This window comes from Larimichthys crocea, chromosome X, assembly GCF_000972845.2.
Source record: "Larimichthys crocea isolate SSNF chromosome X, L_crocea_2.0, whole genome shotgun sequence".
NCBI classification, from domain to species: Eukaryota; Metazoa; Chordata; class Actinopteri; family Sciaenidae; genus Larimichthys; species Larimichthys crocea.
The window spans coordinates 10,363,114-10,381,886 of record NC_040020.1 but is presented as its reverse complement, the minus strand read 5'-3'; the positions used below and the strand labels follow the sequence as shown (position 1 = coordinate 10,381,886).

The 18,773-nt window shown below is 43.5% G+C and overlaps 2 protein-coding genes across 3 annotated transcripts; one reads left to right on the top strand and one right to left on the bottom strand.

The window, feature by feature from the left end:
* Window positions 1–755: 755 nt before the first annotated feature.
* On the top strand, window positions 756–8,922 carry ppp2r2ca (protein phosphatase 2, regulatory subunit B, gamma a). 2 transcript variants are annotated; one of them, XM_019256426.2, is made up of 10 exons: window positions 756–791; window positions 1,453–1,646; window positions 2,226–2,323; window positions 2,479–2,662; window positions 3,222–3,334; window positions 3,529–3,706; window positions 4,841–5,005; window positions 5,093–5,262; window positions 5,757–5,848; window positions 6,155–8,922. In XM_019256426.2, the coding sequence occupies exons 2-10, from the start codon at window positions 1,583–1,585 to the stop codon at window positions 6,450–6,452; spliced, it is 1,362 nt and encodes a 453-aa protein (XP_019111971.1). In that variant the 5' UTR covers window positions 756–791; window positions 1,453–1,582; the 3' UTR covers window positions 6,453–8,922. The 2 variants fall into 2 exon arrangements, with proteins under 2 accessions (XP_019111971.1, XP_019111970.1); XM_019256425.2 differs by lacking the exon at window positions 756–791 and adding an exon at window positions 888–989.
* Window positions 7,293–18,212, bottom strand: wfs1a (Wolfram syndrome 1a (wolframin)). Its single transcript, XM_019256420.2, has 12 exons — window positions 17,640–18,212; window positions 16,370–16,930; window positions 15,035–15,114; window positions 13,720–13,864; window positions 13,465–13,638; window positions 13,102–13,179; window positions 12,887–13,026; window positions 12,644–12,778; window positions 12,314–12,559; window positions 11,945–12,223; window positions 11,690–11,850; window positions 7,293–11,552 (listed from the first exon to the last, which is right to left on the bottom strand). Exons 2-12 carry the CDS (start codon window positions 16,923–16,925, stop codon window positions 10,382–10,384), a joined length of 3,165 nt encoding a protein of 1,054 aa, XP_019111965.2. The 5' UTR covers window positions 16,926–16,930; window positions 17,640–18,212; the 3' UTR covers window positions 7,293–10,381.
* Between the last annotated feature and the right edge of the window lie 561 nt (window positions 18,213–18,773).

Sequence of the window (18,773 nt, the reverse complement as noted above, 5' to 3'; positions counted from 1 at the left end):
TTTCCTACATCCCTGGGAGCAGATGATGTGACGTGGGAGAGTATTCACTTGGTTTCATTCTACAACTTCACCGCTAGACGCCACTAAATCCTGCACACCGCACCTTTTAACTTAATTACCTTTAACTCAACTACAGTTTAACAATTTAAAATACATGCCAACGCTAATGCATCAGTAAACATCACTTAAAATCTGAAAAGAGCGAGGATAAAGGGATCAAGGCCACATGATCGGTGCGATGTTTTTGTAGAGAGGAATGTCCAGGTAACACTGTTGTGTCTGGAGAGAACCACAAAGCAATCAGGAAACTGCTGTGTGAGAATTGAATTCCTTTCAAATGAACTTTATGGTATAATTTAAATCTTTCCTTTTAAAAAACCCAAATGTTGATGAGTTTTAGCAGTGTGTAAGCACACACACACACACCACTCTGTGTCTAACTGCTCCCTCTGCTGGCCTCTTACTCCTTTACCATCTGCAGTGGGTGGATCCACGAGTGACAGCTGTGCCGCAATTGGCTGCTCCAGGAGGAGGCTGCCATGACACAGTGGATGCTGCACAGAATCAGTTCCACAGCATCAGCAGGGGAAGCGGACCTCCATCCTCCTCGTTATCCCTCTCTCTCTCTCCTTCTCTTTTTTCTCCTCCTTTGCCTCTCATCCTCCTACCACCACCACCACCCAATCCTTGCTCTCTCTTCTCTCTCTCCCTCCTCCTCTCCCTCGGACAGACAGGCAGGAATAGCAGCAGCAGTAGCAGCGGCAGCAGCATCGGCAGCAGCAGGCGGACTGGTAGGTGTGCTGAGGCCTGTCTCCCTCCTGCAGCACAGGCAAGACATTGCGTTCTCCTCTGATCTCCATCAAGGACTATCTGTTTGAGGAGTATGTGTGTGTGTGTGTGTGTGCCTGTAAGAGCAGGGATCTGGAAAGTAGGCAGAGGGGACTACCACACCTTGGAAGCATTTACTGCCACTGCCGGAGCTACACAGGGTGAATGTTGCAGTGGATATTTTTATACTCACATCCTCTTCATCCTCTTCTTGTGTCTGTGTGCATGCAGAAGGATTCATGTTCTCTGTTTGTTGTTTTTCCTTCACTACCACAGCTCTGGGATTTGCTTCAGTGTTGACTAGGCCTCGTGCGTCTGCACACGTGTGTCTTTGCTAATGAGTGTGTTGAATTTCTAACAAAAGGTCACATGCTGTGTACATGTATTGTCAGCCTGCCTAATGACAACCTTCATCTTCTATCTCCAAAACTTCATCACCAGCCTCTCCATCCACTTCTCCCTTGCCTCACATCTCTCTCTCCATCCTCCTGCATCTTCCTCTCCACCTCACTCCTTCTCCTCTTCCTCTTCAAACCCTCTCTCTCTCCTATCCTGTCATTTCTTGTCTCCATCTCCTCTTCCCTCGCCTCTTCTCCTTCCGGAACGGGCTGGTTTTTTTCCCAGGATGCCTTGTTCCAGGCCACTCCGCTAGGCCCTAGCAGCATGGGCGGAGCCTGGGTGGGGAGAGAGAGCACGGTTTGGACCCTTCCCCTCAGGACGGGCGCGCTGGCGGGTCACCCTCCCTCGGCTTCAGATGGGCGAGGACGCTGAGAGCTCCAAAATCAACCACACCTTCCTGCGAGACTACGTCACTGAAGGTAGAAGAGACGGCGTGTCACTGCTGTGTCTGTGGTGTCAGATGACACGCTGGTATGATTGAACGGATTCATTTCAGCTTCATGGGTGCATTATCCCTGAACTGCTGGGATATAGGGAGTGGATGGTCACATTAATCACGCCGTGACTTACTCAATGCTCACTGAGAGACTGTATTGTTGGGCCTGTTTTAAATTGTAGATCTGATTTTGACATCATATTCTCTTATGACAGATAAATGTTTGATTTATGGTTCTGTGTGTACAGAGGAGAAGGTAGCAGAAATAACGTTTTGTGGTGGTTGTCCCATTGAGAATTTATCAGGCTCAGACATCGTGAGTAGGAGTTATTACTATGTATGAGTTAGTTTGTATTGATCCAGCGTTTCTCCTCTCGTTCTCGCCGCCTTACACATTTCTTACTGTCTTTTAATTCTCTGCCCTTTATTTTCTCTGCGCCTACCTAATTTCCTGTCTCTTCTATCACCTCCTAATCTTTCTCTCATTCACTCCTGCTGCTTTTATTCAAATCATTATCCTCCATCCTTTAATCACCTCATATGTTCCCGTCACCCTCCCCAGCTGATGTCATCTCTACAGTGGAGTTTAACCAGACTGGGGACCTGCTGGCCACGGGGGATAAAGGTGGCCGAGTGGTCATCTTCCAGAGGGAGACTGAGGTTGGTCTAACATGTTAAATACCCCATTCTATACCCAGGATTTCCACAAATACTACAGCGCTCTGTGCGTCATAACGAGATGTTCTTTCTACTAGTTTTTCCACACGTAGACCTTCATTCAAAGCTGTGTTTGTTTCGCTGTTTGCCCCGGACAGTCTAAAGGGGAGGCGGAGGAGGCGGGGGAGACGGGGGACTCCGGGGAGTACAATGTCTACAGCACGTTCCAGAGTCACGAGCCAGACTTTGACTACCTGAAGAGTCTGGAGATCGAAGAGAAAATCAACAAAATCCGATGGCTGCCACAGCAGAATGCAGCACACTTCCTCCTCTCCACCAATGGTGAGAAACCAGTGACACGTCACACCCAGTCAGATGAAGAACATGTGCACAGTTCTACTACGATAACCGCGAATATGCATGAATTTTGATTTCGATATTAGAAATGGCATTAGTACAACCTACCTCTAATTTCTAGCGTTATGCCAGCCTGGCTTTATCTTCTATTAACTGGGTGGGATACTGTTACACCAAGCCAGCCATTGGAGTCACATTTGTGGGTACAGTAGTGACACTGACCTGCCAGAGTGAAAACCACAGAATCTAATCTGCACTTTAATTATATTCCTGTCATGAGTATTAATTACCCTCATACATGTAAGACAGAGATCATATTTTGGAGAAATGTACCTCAATTTACAAAAAAGTACAATTCCCAACTGCAGTAAAGGAAATTTCTCATCAGGACTGCCTTAGAGACTAGTCAAGAGGAAGAAGAAATCATTATCTGGTCTCTTCTCCGCTCGCTGGAGGGCGTTTAAGTTGTCCGTAGCATTTATTGTCAGCTCTCTCTGCAATTAATCAGCGTCCTGTGATGTGCAAATCTCCCCGCCTGTCACAGATAAGACCATTAAACTGTGGAAGGTGAGTGAGAGAGACAAGAGACCAGAGGGATACAACCTGAAAGATGAGGAGGGACGACTCAAGGACATCTCTACCATCACCTCTCTGCAGGTGCGTGCACTCACATGCAAGCCTCCGCATGCACACCTTTATTTCGGACAGTCAGATGCCGTATGTATCGAGTTGGATTGGCGAGCACTCTGTTCTTTTACACGATCCCTGACTGTTTTGTCCTTTAAATCTGTTCTTCACGTCTTCTTGGTCGTCCTATCACTCTTTATTTCCTTCCCTCTCTTTGTGTAAAGGTGCCGGTGCTGAAACCTACAGATCTGATGGTAGAGGTCCGTCCCAGACGAGTCTTCTCCAACGGACACACCTACCATGTTAACTCCATCTCGGTCAACAGCGACGGGGAGACCTACCTGTCTGCCGATGACCTCCGCATCAATATGTGGCACCTGGGCATCACGGATCGCAGCTTCAGTATCCTTTCCCTCATAGTGTTTTGTTTATGTCATACACGTTTAAGTTTTTTTTGTGCTTCCTGTTACTCGATAGCTCGCCTCAGATTCTTGTGTGTAACGTAATCTTTTACTGGCGGAGGCGACTCAGATTTCACAGGGTATGAGTTTCCCAGAACAAAGTAGATCATCTTTTTTTTGCAGTGTTATGAACGTATCAGCGTGCGTCATCACAACCAGTTCTGCAATGTGAAAATTATACTCGGATATTTTCAACTCGGATAAGTTCAAATCTATTTGTGGAGCAGGAATAAGGGACAAAATTAGAAGAGTGAAAGCACATAAAAGTGCATGTCACTGAACACTTTCTCATTGGATTAAAGTTATAATAGCTCAATAACAATCAAGTCTAAATCTTTTTAATCATTTTGCAAACCTAAAAGGGATAACCAGATTTTAATTGGAGCAAAAGAAGTGTGTCTACATGCTCTCCAATGCAGACTTCTACATGTTACCTATCTCTGAAATTTATTGTGCATAGTTCATATTTGCCGTATTACCATTCAGTGTTACACACACACATACAATTCCCTTACATACAGTTGAAATATACTTCACATATGATGCTCATATGATTTCATCCTGGATCTATATTTAATGTAAAGAGCAGCATGACCGTGTTTGGATTTATGTTTCGTTTAGAGTGCCGTGTACCGCCTCAGAGTGTGCGTTCAGTGTGCAAGCCGCCGTAGCGTGTTGGACGGGAGGGGGATGCATTTTCGGTGATTTCCCATTCAAGTGGAAGCTGACCTAGAAAATCACAGAGGCATCTATGGAAGAAGTGTTTAAATAATTCACTCAGCAGTACACTTTCTACTGAACCACACAGGACTACCACAAATAGAACAGGGAGGGGAGCAGAGTGTGCATGCGTATTATTGGGGAGCATTTCTTTTTTTTTTTGGGTTGTGGTTTTGGTGCATGGAGAAAAAAGAAACCGAAGATTGAATTGCCCTCTTTTGTATGTGCTTCCTGGGTATCCATTACATCATGCCATGTGCATATCCCTGATACATTGTGTACCCTGGAATGCCTTTACTCTGTTTGACACCTCCCAAGATTCCCCGTTTAATCCCTAACAGACCCTTTTTCTCAGACATCGTGGACATCAAACCAGCCAACATGGAGGATCTGACAGAGGTGATAACAGCAGCAGAGTTCCACCCTCACCACTGCCACTTGTTTGTGTACAGCAGCAGCAAGGGTACCCTGCGCCTCTGTGACATGAGAGCCTCTGCGCTCTGTGACAAACACACCAAATGTGAGTATGTCGCGGAGATTAGAGACTGAGCACGAGCCGACAAAACCGCGTTTGTAAATGATCGACCACTACTCTGTCATTGGTCAGTGTTTGAGGAACCTGAGGATCCAGGGAATCGGTCCTTCTTCTCAGAGATCATTTCCTCCGTTTCGGACGTCAAGTTCAGCCACAGTGGACGCTACCTGCTGACCAGAGACTACCTCACCGCAAAGGTGTGGGACCTGAACATGGACAAGGGCCCTGTGGAGACGTACCAGGTAAGATAGCACGTCTGTTTCTCTGATCTGCATCTCTTCCATACACCACTCATCATCTGTATTACCTGTGCTAACTGAATATATAACCACCAATGTCTGCCTGGGGCGGTCGGTAGCGTAGTGGGTTAAGCGGCCGCCCCGTGTGTGGAGGCTATAGTCCTCGCTGCAGCTGGCCCGCAATCCCGCATCGGACGGCCATTTACTGCGTGTCACTCCCCCTCTATTTGCTTCCTGTCTATCTTCAGCTGTACTATCAATAAAGGCATAAAAGGCCAAAAAAATAATCTTAAAAAAAAACAATGTCTGCCTTATTTTTAGTTATTATTTTTAAAATATATGTCTGGTGCTGCAAGTGTTGCTAAATATTGGTATTACATCTAGAAAAACTGAAAGAGGACGAGGAGGCAGGAGATATACATGACATCCACCATGAGACCACCATATGTGATTCTGAATCTATCCCAGAAAATAAGTCTGACTGTCTGCATCCCCAGGTCCATGAATACCTAAGGAGTAAGCTGTGTTCCCTCTATGAAAACGACTGCATCTTTGACAAGTTTGAGTGTGTTTGGAACAGCTCAGACAGGTAAGATAAAAGCAAGGAAAGGATGGACAAAGTACAGTATATTTAAGCCAATTTGAAAGCAAGGGAGGGTGTGTGTGTGTCTGTGTTTTTGCTTACAGTGATTCCCTAAATGCTCTGCCTCCGCCATTATCCGACATTTAAATCAATCCTAGAGACAGGCTTCACAGACATCAAATCAATCCCTGTGCCTTCAGTCTTGTTTTCCTCGTTTCCACTTCCCTGAACCTTCTCTGCTCCGTCTGCATTGCATCCACTTGCCCTACTCAATATGGCATCTCATTATGTCCATTCCTCTCTTCTCCTCAGCGTCATCATGACAGGGGCGTACAACAGCTTCTTCCGGATGTTCGACAGGGAGACGGGACGAGGCGTAACCCTGGAGGCCTGGCGAGAAAGCAGCAAGCCTCGGGCCGTGCTGCGGACCCGCCGGGTGTATACCGGCGGCAAGCGTCGCCGCGGAGATGTGGGCGTCGATAGCCTGGACTTTACCAAGAAAATCCTGCACATGGCTTGGCACCCATCCGAGAATATCATCGCCATAGCAGCCACCAACAACCTGTACATCTTCCAGGATCGCGTCAACCCTGATACGCAGACACAGTGACAGACATGGACGGAGAGAGAGATATAGACTGTGGCAGGCACGGTGCTATCGATTGTCACAGACGGTGATCCAGATATATTTGGATGTCTTAGAGAAGGCATGGGGGGTGGACAGCCTTTATGAGGAGATGAAGTCAACGCCAAGCTGATTCACAAATACCGAGATGCATCATGATAAAATATTGGATTCGTGATAAAACGAGACTGTTAATTTATTCGATCCCCAAGGAAGGTGTATAATCATTTTTGTTCAACAGAGACGAACTGACGTCTTCCGGCACCCATCAGGACGTGTTTTTGGTCCCACCACTCCCACTTTTTGAAGATGTTTGTGTAACTGCCCCACTGTAGGGGCAGTAAAAAGAGGTGCGGGGACACCTCTGCAGCTGCATTGACTCAGTGCTGTCGACCACACAAAGTTGCACTCCTCACTGATTTCGCTCTAGCAAACAGAGAAAGGGATGAGGCTACAAAACAAACAGTTCTTAAGATGATTAGATGGCGGATTCCCAATGACTTTGCCAGGCAGTGCATCTAAACTAAGCATTTTTTTCACTATTGTTGAACATTAGGAGTGGCGTTATTGTACAGCTCTTCACAAATACATCCTGAACTTTTTTTTTTCTTTTTCTCTACAACAGCAGCTGATCCTCTCCTTTAGAGCAGTGCTCTCGGAGATCGCACGCATTAAATGACCCATAATCTTTGCCCTATTCACTTTGCAATAACAGCACTAAGATAAAACACAGTGCGGCAGTATTCCTGCTTTAAATCATAAGCTCTTGTTATACAGGTAATACACTCTTTTTACTGTTAGCTGTAAATATTCTGTGTTGTTTTGTTTTTTTAAGGTGGTACCAATTTTGGTTCCAGAGAGCTAAAAGATAAAAAGTTGCATTTTGTCATAGAATGAACCTGGAATCTAATGTATAGAAAGTTTGCAGAATCGCACTATTCCAGTTAGAAACTCGATGTGTGGGCTTTTTTCTTGCAGCGGTACAGAAATAGGTATTGTTGGCTGTAGAGAGGGAGGGGTGAGTTGTGCACAAACCAACACTTTCTGTTTTATTATGTATATTATTGGGCTTTGATTGCTGTATTAAGGTCATTTCCCTGTCTAAAGTCTACATATCTATGTGGTACAAATTGAGGCTGATTGGTGATTAAATCGAATACAGGCAAAAGGTTCATTCATGTTAAGTGTTATGCTGATTTAAAATGAGCCGTGTTCATTTTAGTGCATAAGCACAATTTGATTAAGTATCTTACAATCAAGAAGAAAAAAGAAGATGGAATCCAAGCACATTGTTCATAATCGAGGCCCTTGATCCAGCTAATCAAAGTTTGTGTCCAGTGTATTTGAATCTCAGAGGTAATCATCAGTGCAATAGCTCATTATGTACATTGCAGAAATATCTTTAACATACAAACAATAACGTCATATGAATTTATCAGATCACAGGCTCTAAACGTCATTATACCGTATACCTCACAGTGCCACATGCTTACTCTGGGATGCGACACTGAAAGCCCGGGATGTACAGCGGTACAAGGCGACGTCTGTGTTGGACTGAATTGTGTGACTTGGTCGAGATTTGATTGTTTACAGTGAAGTGCTTTGTTTTCAAGTGACCTTGGCCCTGATGGGAGTTATTAGAAGTGGTTTGGATGTGTACTGTAGCAGGTGGAGTAACAGAGTCAGTGCAAAGAGGTGGAAAGTTTCCAGTCCCTTTGCACTTTTGCATTTTTTTTTCCAAAATCTGAAAAGTACCCGACCTTAAATCCCAAGAAAAGAAGGAAATTGCTCATATATATGTTGCATTTGTCTGCTCTCTCCTCACTTATCACCTCCTTTCGGTTTCCAAATCAGCGTTCACAGATGTTTATGTTGCAGCCTGTGGGCTACTATTATGTTCTCACTGTCTGCCAGTGTTGTTGAACGCAGACACAATCTTGCACTGATTGGTTTAACAAAGTGTACAAAACACAGCAAAAAGTCCCGGGGCTCAGTCCTCCAGTGGTGAGCTGTAGTTTAGAGCAGGACAGTTGTAATCGCATCATAACCACCACAACCAGTGAGAGGATTGGTGTTCAGGAACACAGCAGCAGCAGCATGTCGCCATTACTCAATGCTACTAGCGTGTATATCTATCATACTTTAAAAAAAGACGAATCTAACAATACAAAAAAAAAAAACATAACTCAAATGAGGTGAATGAAAGGAATGTGCATTAATTAAACAATGTGAAATCCGACAAAGAAACGTGTCGTGTCGATCATTTTTTCTCATCACTGAACAAAAACATTCAAAAGGTTTTCTGTTTGAAAGACAAACACTTTTAATAGTCATCGCAGGCTCAGTTATTGTCATTCACAGTAGTGTTCACATACAGTATATGGCTTTTTTCATGCACTGCAAGTGTCACATGCTTGACATATGATCAGTACTGCAATTTAATAAAACATTAAATAGTATCATAACAAGCCTTTTTTCTGCTTTGTGACTTTTCAGATCATCGTCTTAATTATGGGTTTTCAAATTGTCTATCTTACTTAAGATGTCAGAGAGTGGACCCAAATTCAGACCAGTGGGTGAGTAAAAAAAAAAGAAGAAAAAAGGTAACATTAATAACTGGATGGACAGGTCGGCAAACTTAACATAACAAAAAGTGTCAGGAAGTGAAGTAACACAAGAGAGGAGATTTACAAAATAAAACTGTAAACACTAGACCATAAACCCAAAACCATGACAGAAAAAGTCGGGGAGTTTTCTTAAAGAAACTTAATATAATTCAGTTTATCTAAAAAAAAAAAATCAAACTTGTCAAGTGGGGTAGAAACATGATTATCATTATTATAAATATGACTAAATTATCACGACATCAAGGCAATGTAGAGGTACCAAATCATTTCAAATATTCCCACTATTGACACTATTTCTACGGAATGAAAGCTTGTCAATGTTTTCATGAAGATGAGACGACGCTAAAAATAAAGTCATTTTTCATTTTGTTTGTTTCCCAGAGGAAGACTCCTGATGTTTATATACATATAAAAAACATATTTTTATGATAACCCTCCTCCCGAGTTGGCTCAATAAAATCTCTGCATGGTTTGGCCAGACCCCATAAATAGTAAGACCCAACATTGCCCATGACATTTGGCATTTTGGTGTGCGAGTGTGTAATAGTAAACCATGAAACCGAGACTACAGCTGCATACTTTGATGAGTTTGTCGGCTTACCATAAACAGCCTCGTGTCTTATGTTGCTATTTTATGTGCATTTTAGCTCAAGGCACAGGAAGTGAATTCATTATTCTAAAATTCTGGAAATTAACTTCATTTAAAAATTAAAAGATTAAGACCACAAAGCCAGAAATATGTCTGCCATACAACACGTATAAATAAATAGCTACATTTAAAAATGCACTAATGTACACACACATACTGTACATGCAAACATACCCCGCCCCCCCTCATATATGTAAGAAATACTTTAATATAAAAGCAGCTTTGCTCTATCAAAGATAAATGTCATCTGATAATAGTTTATTTTTAACAAATGTACAAATTCAGAAGTGTTCAGCACAATTACAGGCTTTATTTGAAAGCCCGACGCTGGATATAAATAGAAGAGTATGATTTAAACAGGATTTTAAAAATGTAAATGATTATGTCTGTAAGTCTCAAGGCAAAGGTGGCATCTGACCAATCTTAAACTATTTCAGAGGTCCATAAACTGAAAGTAAAATCTTTGTATAATAATATTAATATTAAATCATTTCCTAGATGCTGTCATCTTGTTGAACTTTCAACACTTAAACACGAGCTGTAGATCCGTTCAGTTAGATCAAATTGTAAACAATAATATAAGTTACGTTCGAAGTCATTTTTGCTTCAGCTTCACAGTCTCGCTGTGTTTCTTCTCCTCAGGTGGTGATTTTCGCCGACAGGAAAGGAGAAAAGAAAAAATCAAAAGCAAACTTCAGCGCTCTCATGGTGGTGCGTCTCCAGTCTCTCTCTATCTTTACCTGCCGGCCTCCGGTCAGCAGTGAGGAATCACAGTCCAGACAGTGGATGGCCTTCAGCTCAAAGGCCGGAGCTCTGGATCCGAGACGGCCCTCCAACTTGGTGCTAAACTCCACCATGTTACCGGGTTTGAGGTTGAGCAGAACTTGTCTGAACTCGTGGCTGGCCATTAGGATTACATCCCTGGCTGGGTCTTCAACTCCTCCATCCAGGATAATCCCTACTGTCACCTCAAATCGGTAGCTGTCAAAGCGCTTGGTATGGCAGGTGTTTTTGGCCAGAGCCTTGATCTGACACAACTCTTCCTCTTCCTGCATTCGAAGCAGCATGGGCAGTGAAGCGGTAGATGACGCGGAATTGGCTGTCAGGTTTGCGACTGTAGCGTTCTTCGGCTCACATTTGGGGTACGTCTCTCCATACAGGCATCGCAGCCAGTCTCCCATGAACACTGGCAACATGTTGATGACCGCCCGTGCACCGTTTTCTGTCTCTGCCACACGAACATGCTTAAAACGGCCAGTCCATGTGACTCTGTGTCCGTTCAGGTGGCTGCAGAAAATCTGTGTCTGGGCCATGCCTTTAGTTTCCCAGGCAGGCGGCCCGCAGACCTGGCTGTACTGTTTCCAGGTCATGGTGGAATTGTAAACCTTCTGTACCTCTGCATGATACACATAGATAGAGAAGAACAGGATCACCATGGAGATACAGAGTAAGATGAGTTTAACCGGGCCGCGGTGGGTCAGTGAGCGGAAGACATCCAGAATAGACATGCTGAACCGCGTCCAGAGCCGCAGGGTGACAGGGATTGCGCAGACTACCAGGGTCACGATCATCTTCGTCACTTCAAGCTCAAGGAACCACTTGAAGAGCTGGATGAAGAGCATGGCAGCAAGGCCAAAAGCCAGCACAGGCAAGGCAAACAGGAAGAGAAAGTAGGCCACTAAGGTGCGGATTAGCCCCACAACAGATGAACTCTGGAGAAGCACCACCGAGAACTCACACCACATGAAGCACACAAGGTAAGGAACCAGGACGCAGTAAGTCCCCCTGAAACCACGAATCCTGGCCATGCTGGAGGTGAAAGAAGAGGAAAGAAAATAAATCATTTGAGGACATAAACTTGTGAATTTACAAAAGTGCTAAGGTGGGTTTTAAAGTCAGCTGACAGTGTCTGAAACAAATGCAATGGGTCAAATGCTCCCGCTCACCTGAAGAACAGATAGAACAGGTAAACATACAGCAGACAGGGCAGACTGAGCTTCAGCACCACTGAATCCCCTAGTGGCAGTGTGGCGAAGGTACGCCCCAGCAAACGAATGGCCATTTGCTCTGGCAGGAACTGGGTCAGGCAACACAGAGACGATGCTACCTGGATTAAGAAAAAAAAGGACAACTTGTATTCAGTTATTCGTTTCTAATCCAGTTAATCACACATGTTAAGCCAGTGCTGTGTGACCTCTGACCTCTATGAGCATCGCCCGGCGTGCATAAGCTGCAGCGGTGGGACTCAGGCTCTTGTAGCTGACAGCGGTGAAGAAGATGGCCACAGTGGAGAGCTCAGAACACGGGATCCAGCCTTTGTCGGCTACAGGGAAGGAGAAAATCACAAAGAAAACCGACAGGATAAAATAGAGATACGGTTCTAGGTTGTTCCAGCCAAAGTTGGTCTCTGCCTGCTCCACATCCAAACCGGGTTCGAAACGCGTCAGCAGGGATGTCAGGGCTCTGAAGTTCTCCCAAGTCTGTGAAAGAAAGGGAAAGAAAGATGTGAGGTCAAAGCAAGAAAGAAAGACATCGCAGATTTGGATTCAGTAGATCAGAACTGCACTCGCCTTGCTGCTCTGGAAAACACGCAGCGTGCAGATGATCATGGAGATGAAGGAAAGGTAGAAGACGAGCAGCGGGATGACAAAAGCAAACAAGTCCACTGTCAGGCTGCTGATGATGAAGAAGAAAATCAGTGCGTTGACGTGCTGCGTGGGGATGATCGTGCTCAGCCACTGGACTCCGGCCCGCGACGCCCAGTCGACCAAGTGCTCTTTCATCTCAATAATGGAATGCAGCGGGTACTGCAGCATCTGAGGAGAGACCAGAGAGATAAAGACATGCACAACATTCAACAGACAGTGTCTGAACTGTAATACTAGACATGGTTAAGATACCATTAAGCGTGATTTCATGTCCATGGCTTTTCTTATGGCTCCAGTCTGCTGCGAGTCCAGCATCATCCCGCTTCCACCGAAACCCCAAGAGGTCTTGTGCGCCCTCTTGTGTGATGGAACCAGCTCGTCCTTGTGCTTTAACACAAATACAAACTAGTTTGAATAGTTATAAACATAATTAGAATAATATCTATGTCTTTATGGTGACAGATTATTTCTATTTGTATTGATTGGGTCTTTTACCTCTTCCCCTCTGTCATGAGGTGTCAGGATTTCGGCCTTAGCTGTCACCTTGCTGCTATTTTGCTGCGCAGAGGGGACGATACCTTGTGCATACTTTTTAGTGATCTCAACAAAGTCATCCAAGTCCACCAACTGTGTGGCTGAGAGGACACAAAGCAGGCAGTTATATTATACTCTCTGTCTCTCTGTCTCTGTCTGTCTGTCTGGATACTTACACTCCTTGCTGACCATGCTCTCCAATACTTTCTGTGTCTGGCCTGAGGTTGGGGCAGGAATCCAATTTGCAGTGCCACCTATTGGTCAGGAATGAACACAATGTTGTGAGTGAGGTACAAACATTTCCCCCCCTGAGGTCTGCATGTAATGTGATATTCTTCACTATGACAGCTGCAAATACTGAAATCACAAAGGGGACTATATGATATATTTAACACCAATGGAAGCTATCATATAACAACATGCTACATCATCCTGGGCAGTCTGTATTCCATCAGACAGGATTGTTGTCACAATATAAAAATGTATATAGATATAAATATATGTCCACATGTGTGTGTGATTGTGTGTGTGCAGCCTACCCTGCACTGCATTGACCTGGCTGACATTTTCCAGCATCTCAGCCACGGCCACCTTCTTCTTCCTCTCCGGGTTGAGTTTCCAGTACATCATCATGGCCGCTTTACGCACTGCCAGCTCAAACTTACTCTCTGTCGACAACTTTCGCACGTCGGCCTCGTTCTCTGGAGTGATTCCTAACAGCGAGACAAGGTTAACAGTTAAGATGCTGCGAATACAAACAAGCACATACGTGCGTTGAATTCTGTAACGTGAACCTTTTTTCTGGATCCAGCAGCGCTGCAAGGCTTTTGCGGCCTTTTTTCTTCCCTGTTTAGCTGCTTTAATCAGCCAATTAACACCCAGGAGATTATTCAACTCTGCGTCCTTCTCTTCTGCAAGAATCAAATAGTGTTGACCCAGCTGAAACACAGAAGAAAGGAAGAAGTGAGGAGATTAATTCAGCTCGTGTGGCCTTGGTTAAAAACCTTGGACATGAAGTTTAATGTGCTGTTTTGTATGCATGTATTTAGAATATTACATAAATTAGCTAACTTAGGTTATTACCTAATAGGTGATGTTAAGATATTTAATGTGACTATATTAAATAGTAAGTTACATTGTTATCTATTGCAATATAAGTCATATTATATGCACTTATATGCTATATGTGCTTATACTTTTGCAATAGGGGCATTCATTTAAAACTTATTTTATTTAAACTCAATTTGAAAAAAGAAAAACTTCAACAGTAACCTGTATTTACACAAACTCAATCCTCAAGACACACTTTTATATTTTTAGGGACTATTAATTTTCCAAATAAAGCACTACAGAGCCCACAATCCTCTGCTCCTGTGGCTATTAAAGCTAATTACCAGGGGCAGAGGAGCCCCCGGTGGCATATCAAGTGTCTGTTTTCTAATCTTGACTTTCATTTCATAACTTCCCTCTCTCTCACAGCTCACATCAAATGTGCCTATTTTTAGGGCGCTGTGTTTTCAAGTGGCTGAGCATTTATATATATTCCTGTCTGCGACTATAGGCTAGAAACATAAACATATAATCTCATAAATCTCCTTTAGTAGCATGCATTTTAAAGATTAAAGAGTTGTCAACGCATCGATCGTCTATTATGATATATGAGACATGACTTCACTGCATGTAAAGTCCAACCTCTCGACGTGTTTTGCCATGTTCACTAACACACAATCTCTGTGGTTATTTAGGTATGTGTGAATACACGACATATACCATGTGAAAGTTCAATCCCAGAGCAGCCACTTAGGAATTTACCCTTTAAGAGCTGGAGGGTCTTAGATGCAAAGTCTAGTCTCATTTTCCACCTCGAGACCGCGCCCTTATTGGATTTGTTTTCAGAGAATGAGGAGTAAAGAATATTTTACGCTTATTTGAAAAAAGAAAAATTGAGTGCGGTGCTGCAACGCTCTGTAATAGTGTTCATAATGATTTGTAAGCCCGGGATCATCTTGCAAACAGCCAAAAATAGACAAACGCTCACTGAGACTGAGTCAACCAGCAGGACTGAAAACAATGCCAAGTCCCAGTCTCTGTGCATGTGTTTTCACTCACCCGGGTCTGAGCGCCGGCATCGCCAGCTTTGGCCTTCTCTTCCATCTGTTCAACGGTCAAATCTTCCTCTGGCTCTTCATCTGGAGGAGGAGGAGGTGTTTTAAATGTGCACACATTAAAAACTACTCTCCGAATCAATGGATTACATAACTGCTTCCAAATGTTTATGCCACCAGCGGTGAAGAAATCCCACCTGACATACATGTTGTAACACGAGAATGAGAAGTATAAGTCAGGGGTTAGGTAGATGTGAGAGTATGTGAATTTGAAACACGTCTGTCTGTCCAAGCACATAATGTGTGACAGGAGCCCAGAGCTCTGTCGACATCGTGTCCAACTCCTGTGTCACACCAATACTACTTATTACTTATTACTGTGACTGTCTCCCCAGTGTCCTTTATGCAAAGGAGCTCAGCTTCTTTGCCTGTAGCCATATTTCAAATGTCACAGTTTCTCATACACAACAAACCTTCATGCTGGCGTAACCGGTTAGTTTGTTTCACCTGCAGTAATAAAAGTCCAAATTGGTAACAAATGTCAGTTTCTCTAGGGAAACTGGGTATTTCAGTAAATCAGAATTTACCGGTTCATATATTGCTGACAAAACGTTACCTGGCAACAGCAGAAATGTGTTCAGATTTAACAAGACAAAGAGGCTAGCCATGTTAGTGGAATCTGTGATTGTGGGACGTAGTCGTGGCAGCTGAACTCTAACATCGCAGGCTCAAAAAAGGCAGGTATAATGTGCACCTGTACGAGGAGATGGGAATGTCACACCGTTTGCAGGTATTTGGCTTGAAACAAAAGTATTTTAAAAAGAAAATCTTTGGCCGCTTGATAAATAAAATGGGTTACCAAAAGGATCACCAGAATTTGAAGAATTCATCTTGAAGGGAAGATCCCAGAACAGTTCAGCAAGGTATGTGCTGCATGTGTGGCAAACAGAAGGTGAGTTGTTGCAAACTATTTGTCTGCATGTTCATTACTCTTAACCTGCCAGTCAGTCAAGGAGACATATGTAATGTATGCACTTCTTCTCTTTGGAATGTATTGAGCAATACCAGTGGTCTAACAAGTAGGGATTCAAATGTTGAATCTTCTTTATTGCATACTATATATATATATATTTTTGTATGCAGAGGTGCAGCCCAAGGATCTTCTCTATAACGAGGTGTATGTTTATTGAAGTGCAGGGTTACTCTGCTACACGTGGAAAGACATTTCAAAACATAGCACAAGGCTTATCACCTCGACACATGCAGCGATGGGTCTGTGGTCCGAGAGACTTCAGCTCTGAGTAATTTAATCCTACACTCAAAATAAAGGCATTCTTACCATCCTCGTCATCATGTGCATCCTCCTCAGCTTTCCTAAGTCTCTCCTGTATTATCACCCGCTTGGCCATGGAGGCAAAGGTGCGTTTGGCAGGAGCGGTGGTAGAAGTTGCAGGAGCCACGGTGGAAGAAGAGGTAGGGGAAGAAGACGGAGCGTTACAGGCCGAGGAGGCAGACGAAGGCTTGGACACAGGTGAAACTTCGGTGACTTGAGCAGGTGAGCGATTAGGAGAGGTAACAAGTGGTGTTTTGTTTGGAGCTGGAGAGGAGGGTTTAGAGGACCCAGCTGGAGTCTTTGACCCCTGTAAAGAAGGTGGGGAATCCATCGGTTTAGAGATGACGTGAGCAGATGGGTGAGAGGAATGAGATTTTCTGGGCTCTCTGGTGTTTTCTGTAGAGGATGGAGATTTGGTGGATTGAGAGGGAGCGGCAGAGAGGTTACTGGAGTCGAGTGAAGGAGGAATCTGTGTGGGGGAGGGAGGAGAGCTTCCACCCAGGACAGGGCGCGACCCCTGGGTGCTGACAGCAGTTGGGGTTGACAGTAAATCCTTCTCCATGTTTCCTGGAATAAAAAAAAAGAGCGCAAGTAATTAATCGCGTAACTAATGACAACCGTGCACTGCAGCAAAACAAACAAGGTTCATTTCTGACGGTGTGTCATCGGTGAAAACGCAGCTGGGTCGGTGAACTCGCTGACAGTGAAACCAGAGGAGGCTAAAACTCGAAAATATGACACCTTCCCTTTGAATGGAGAGAGAGATTTGACAGGGAAACAAACATCAGTAAAACCCTGCTCAACAATGTGAAAGAAGATCATATCTAAAAGAATATCCACTGAAATAACACAATGAGACAAAACAGCAAATCAAAGCAGGAACATTCAGTTAATATCAAGTACGGCACTCCTGAAGCAGGGTTAGGGTCGCCTTCACTTCATGCTGCTGACAGCTGTAGTTATTACTGACTTTTCAGGTCAGTTCAAACAATATGATGCATTCTTATGAATCAAACTATAACATAAATGCATCTATAATACAATTCCAGTAACATGCATTTAGAATATATAGTATGACACTCTGAGTGGGGTCACTTTGCATGAGGAGTGCTTGTTTTCTCCTCCACCACAGGGTAGTATTTAAACTTTAAAAAGGGAAATATGAATACTGTGATTATAATTATCACCTGAGCTGTCTGGAGTTTGCTTCATTCCTAAAACTTTCAACTAACCTCCACCAAACAGCACTGAGTGAAATAAAATGAAGACATCTTACTTGGCTCAATGAGTCGATTTCTTCACGATAAAAAAAGTCGACCGTCCTCCTGTATTTTTAAAACTTGTGTCTTTAGTCCATGTTGGACGCCACGTACTCCACACAGCTGAGCAGAGAAACCAGAGACTGCGGTCAAACTCTCATGTGTCTGCTCTTTAACACGGCCTGCCCTCTGGAAATAGACTCCTTCCTAAGAGGGAGAGATAAATGCCCATCAAATGACCAACTTGTGTGATTGGTTGTCATTAGAGAAAGTTAAAAATAAATAAATAATGAGGCTGGTCCAACTTTTTATTGTTATTTTTGTATTTAATCAGACAAACAGCCTCTTCTTTACAAGCAGGCAGCAGCAGACAAACAAGTTTACACAACAAGACTCAGCTCACTGTGGCCTGGATCACACAGATAAGTAACTCAGCCAAAGCATTTATAGCCTGATGTGACTGAATGGCCAATTTAAGCAGATTATCAGTTTCCAGGTCAAAATCAATGTCGGCCTACTGTTAATCGAGTCTGACTCTCTCCCATATGGCTCCAAGTCAGCAGCAAGACTGACCAGAGAGATGCAGGAGGAGGCGGTGACAACGTAACACATTGATAAAGGCACAATAAGAATGATTTGAACTTTATTGATGAAGCACCTTTAAAAACAGAGTTCACAAAAGGCCAAACAGAACAGTCAGGCAAAAATAACAAGAGAGAGCCAGAAAGTGAGGGGAAGATTTAAGGACATGATGAGGAGAAAACATGACAATATAAAAACATGAGAACAATAAAGACCGTTCAGATAAATAAATGAATAAATGAGATAAAAGTAAAAGAATTCAAATCTTTAAATAGAGGATGTATCATGAATATTAAGTGTTGATTAAGCCTTAGCCCAACTTAATGGATCAATAATTAATAAATATTAACTGAGGCTGTAAACAGCAGATTAATCAATGCATTGATCACCATGAGTCATGCATTAGTTGTGTATTACATAATCATATGTGTAGCTTTATTCTGAAGTTTGAGCTCATAATAGTCACGTGTTCTATGCAGCAGACTGTAGTCCTGCATCATATGGATAAATGTACTCTAGATACTGCTCATGCACGTGCAATGGGTGGTAAGGAACAGGTGTGTGTTGTA

What these genes read in the sequence shown, in the direction of transcription:
- ppp2r2ca (XM_019256426.2), top strand. Translation starts at nt 1,583, where the DNA reads ATGGGCGAGGACGCTGAGAGCTCCAAAATCAACCACACCTTCCTGCGA. An exon ending in GCGAGACTACGTCACTGAAG is followed by an intron (nt 1,647 to 2,225) that starts GTAGAAGAGACG and finishes CACCCTCCCCAG; the next exon opens with CTGATGTCATCTCTACAGTG. An exon ending in CTTCCTCCTCTCCACCAATG is followed by an intron (nt 2,663 to 3,221) that starts GTGAGAAACCAG and finishes CGCCTGTCACAG; the next exon opens with ATAAGACCATTAAACTGTGG.
- wfs1a (XM_019256420.2), bottom strand. Translation starts at nt 16,925, where the DNA reads ATGGAGAAGGATTTACTGTCAACCCCAACTGCTGTCAGCACCCAGGGG. An exon ending in CCAGGTCAATGCAGTGCAGG is followed by an intron (nt 13,180 to 13,464) that starts GTAGGCTGCACA and finishes CCTGACCAATAG; the next exon opens with GTGGCACTGCAAATTGGATT. An exon ending in ACATGAAATCACGCTTAATG is followed by an intron (nt 12,560 to 12,643) that starts GTATCTTAACCA and finishes GTCTCTCCTCAG; the next exon opens with ATGCTGCAGTACCCGCTGCA.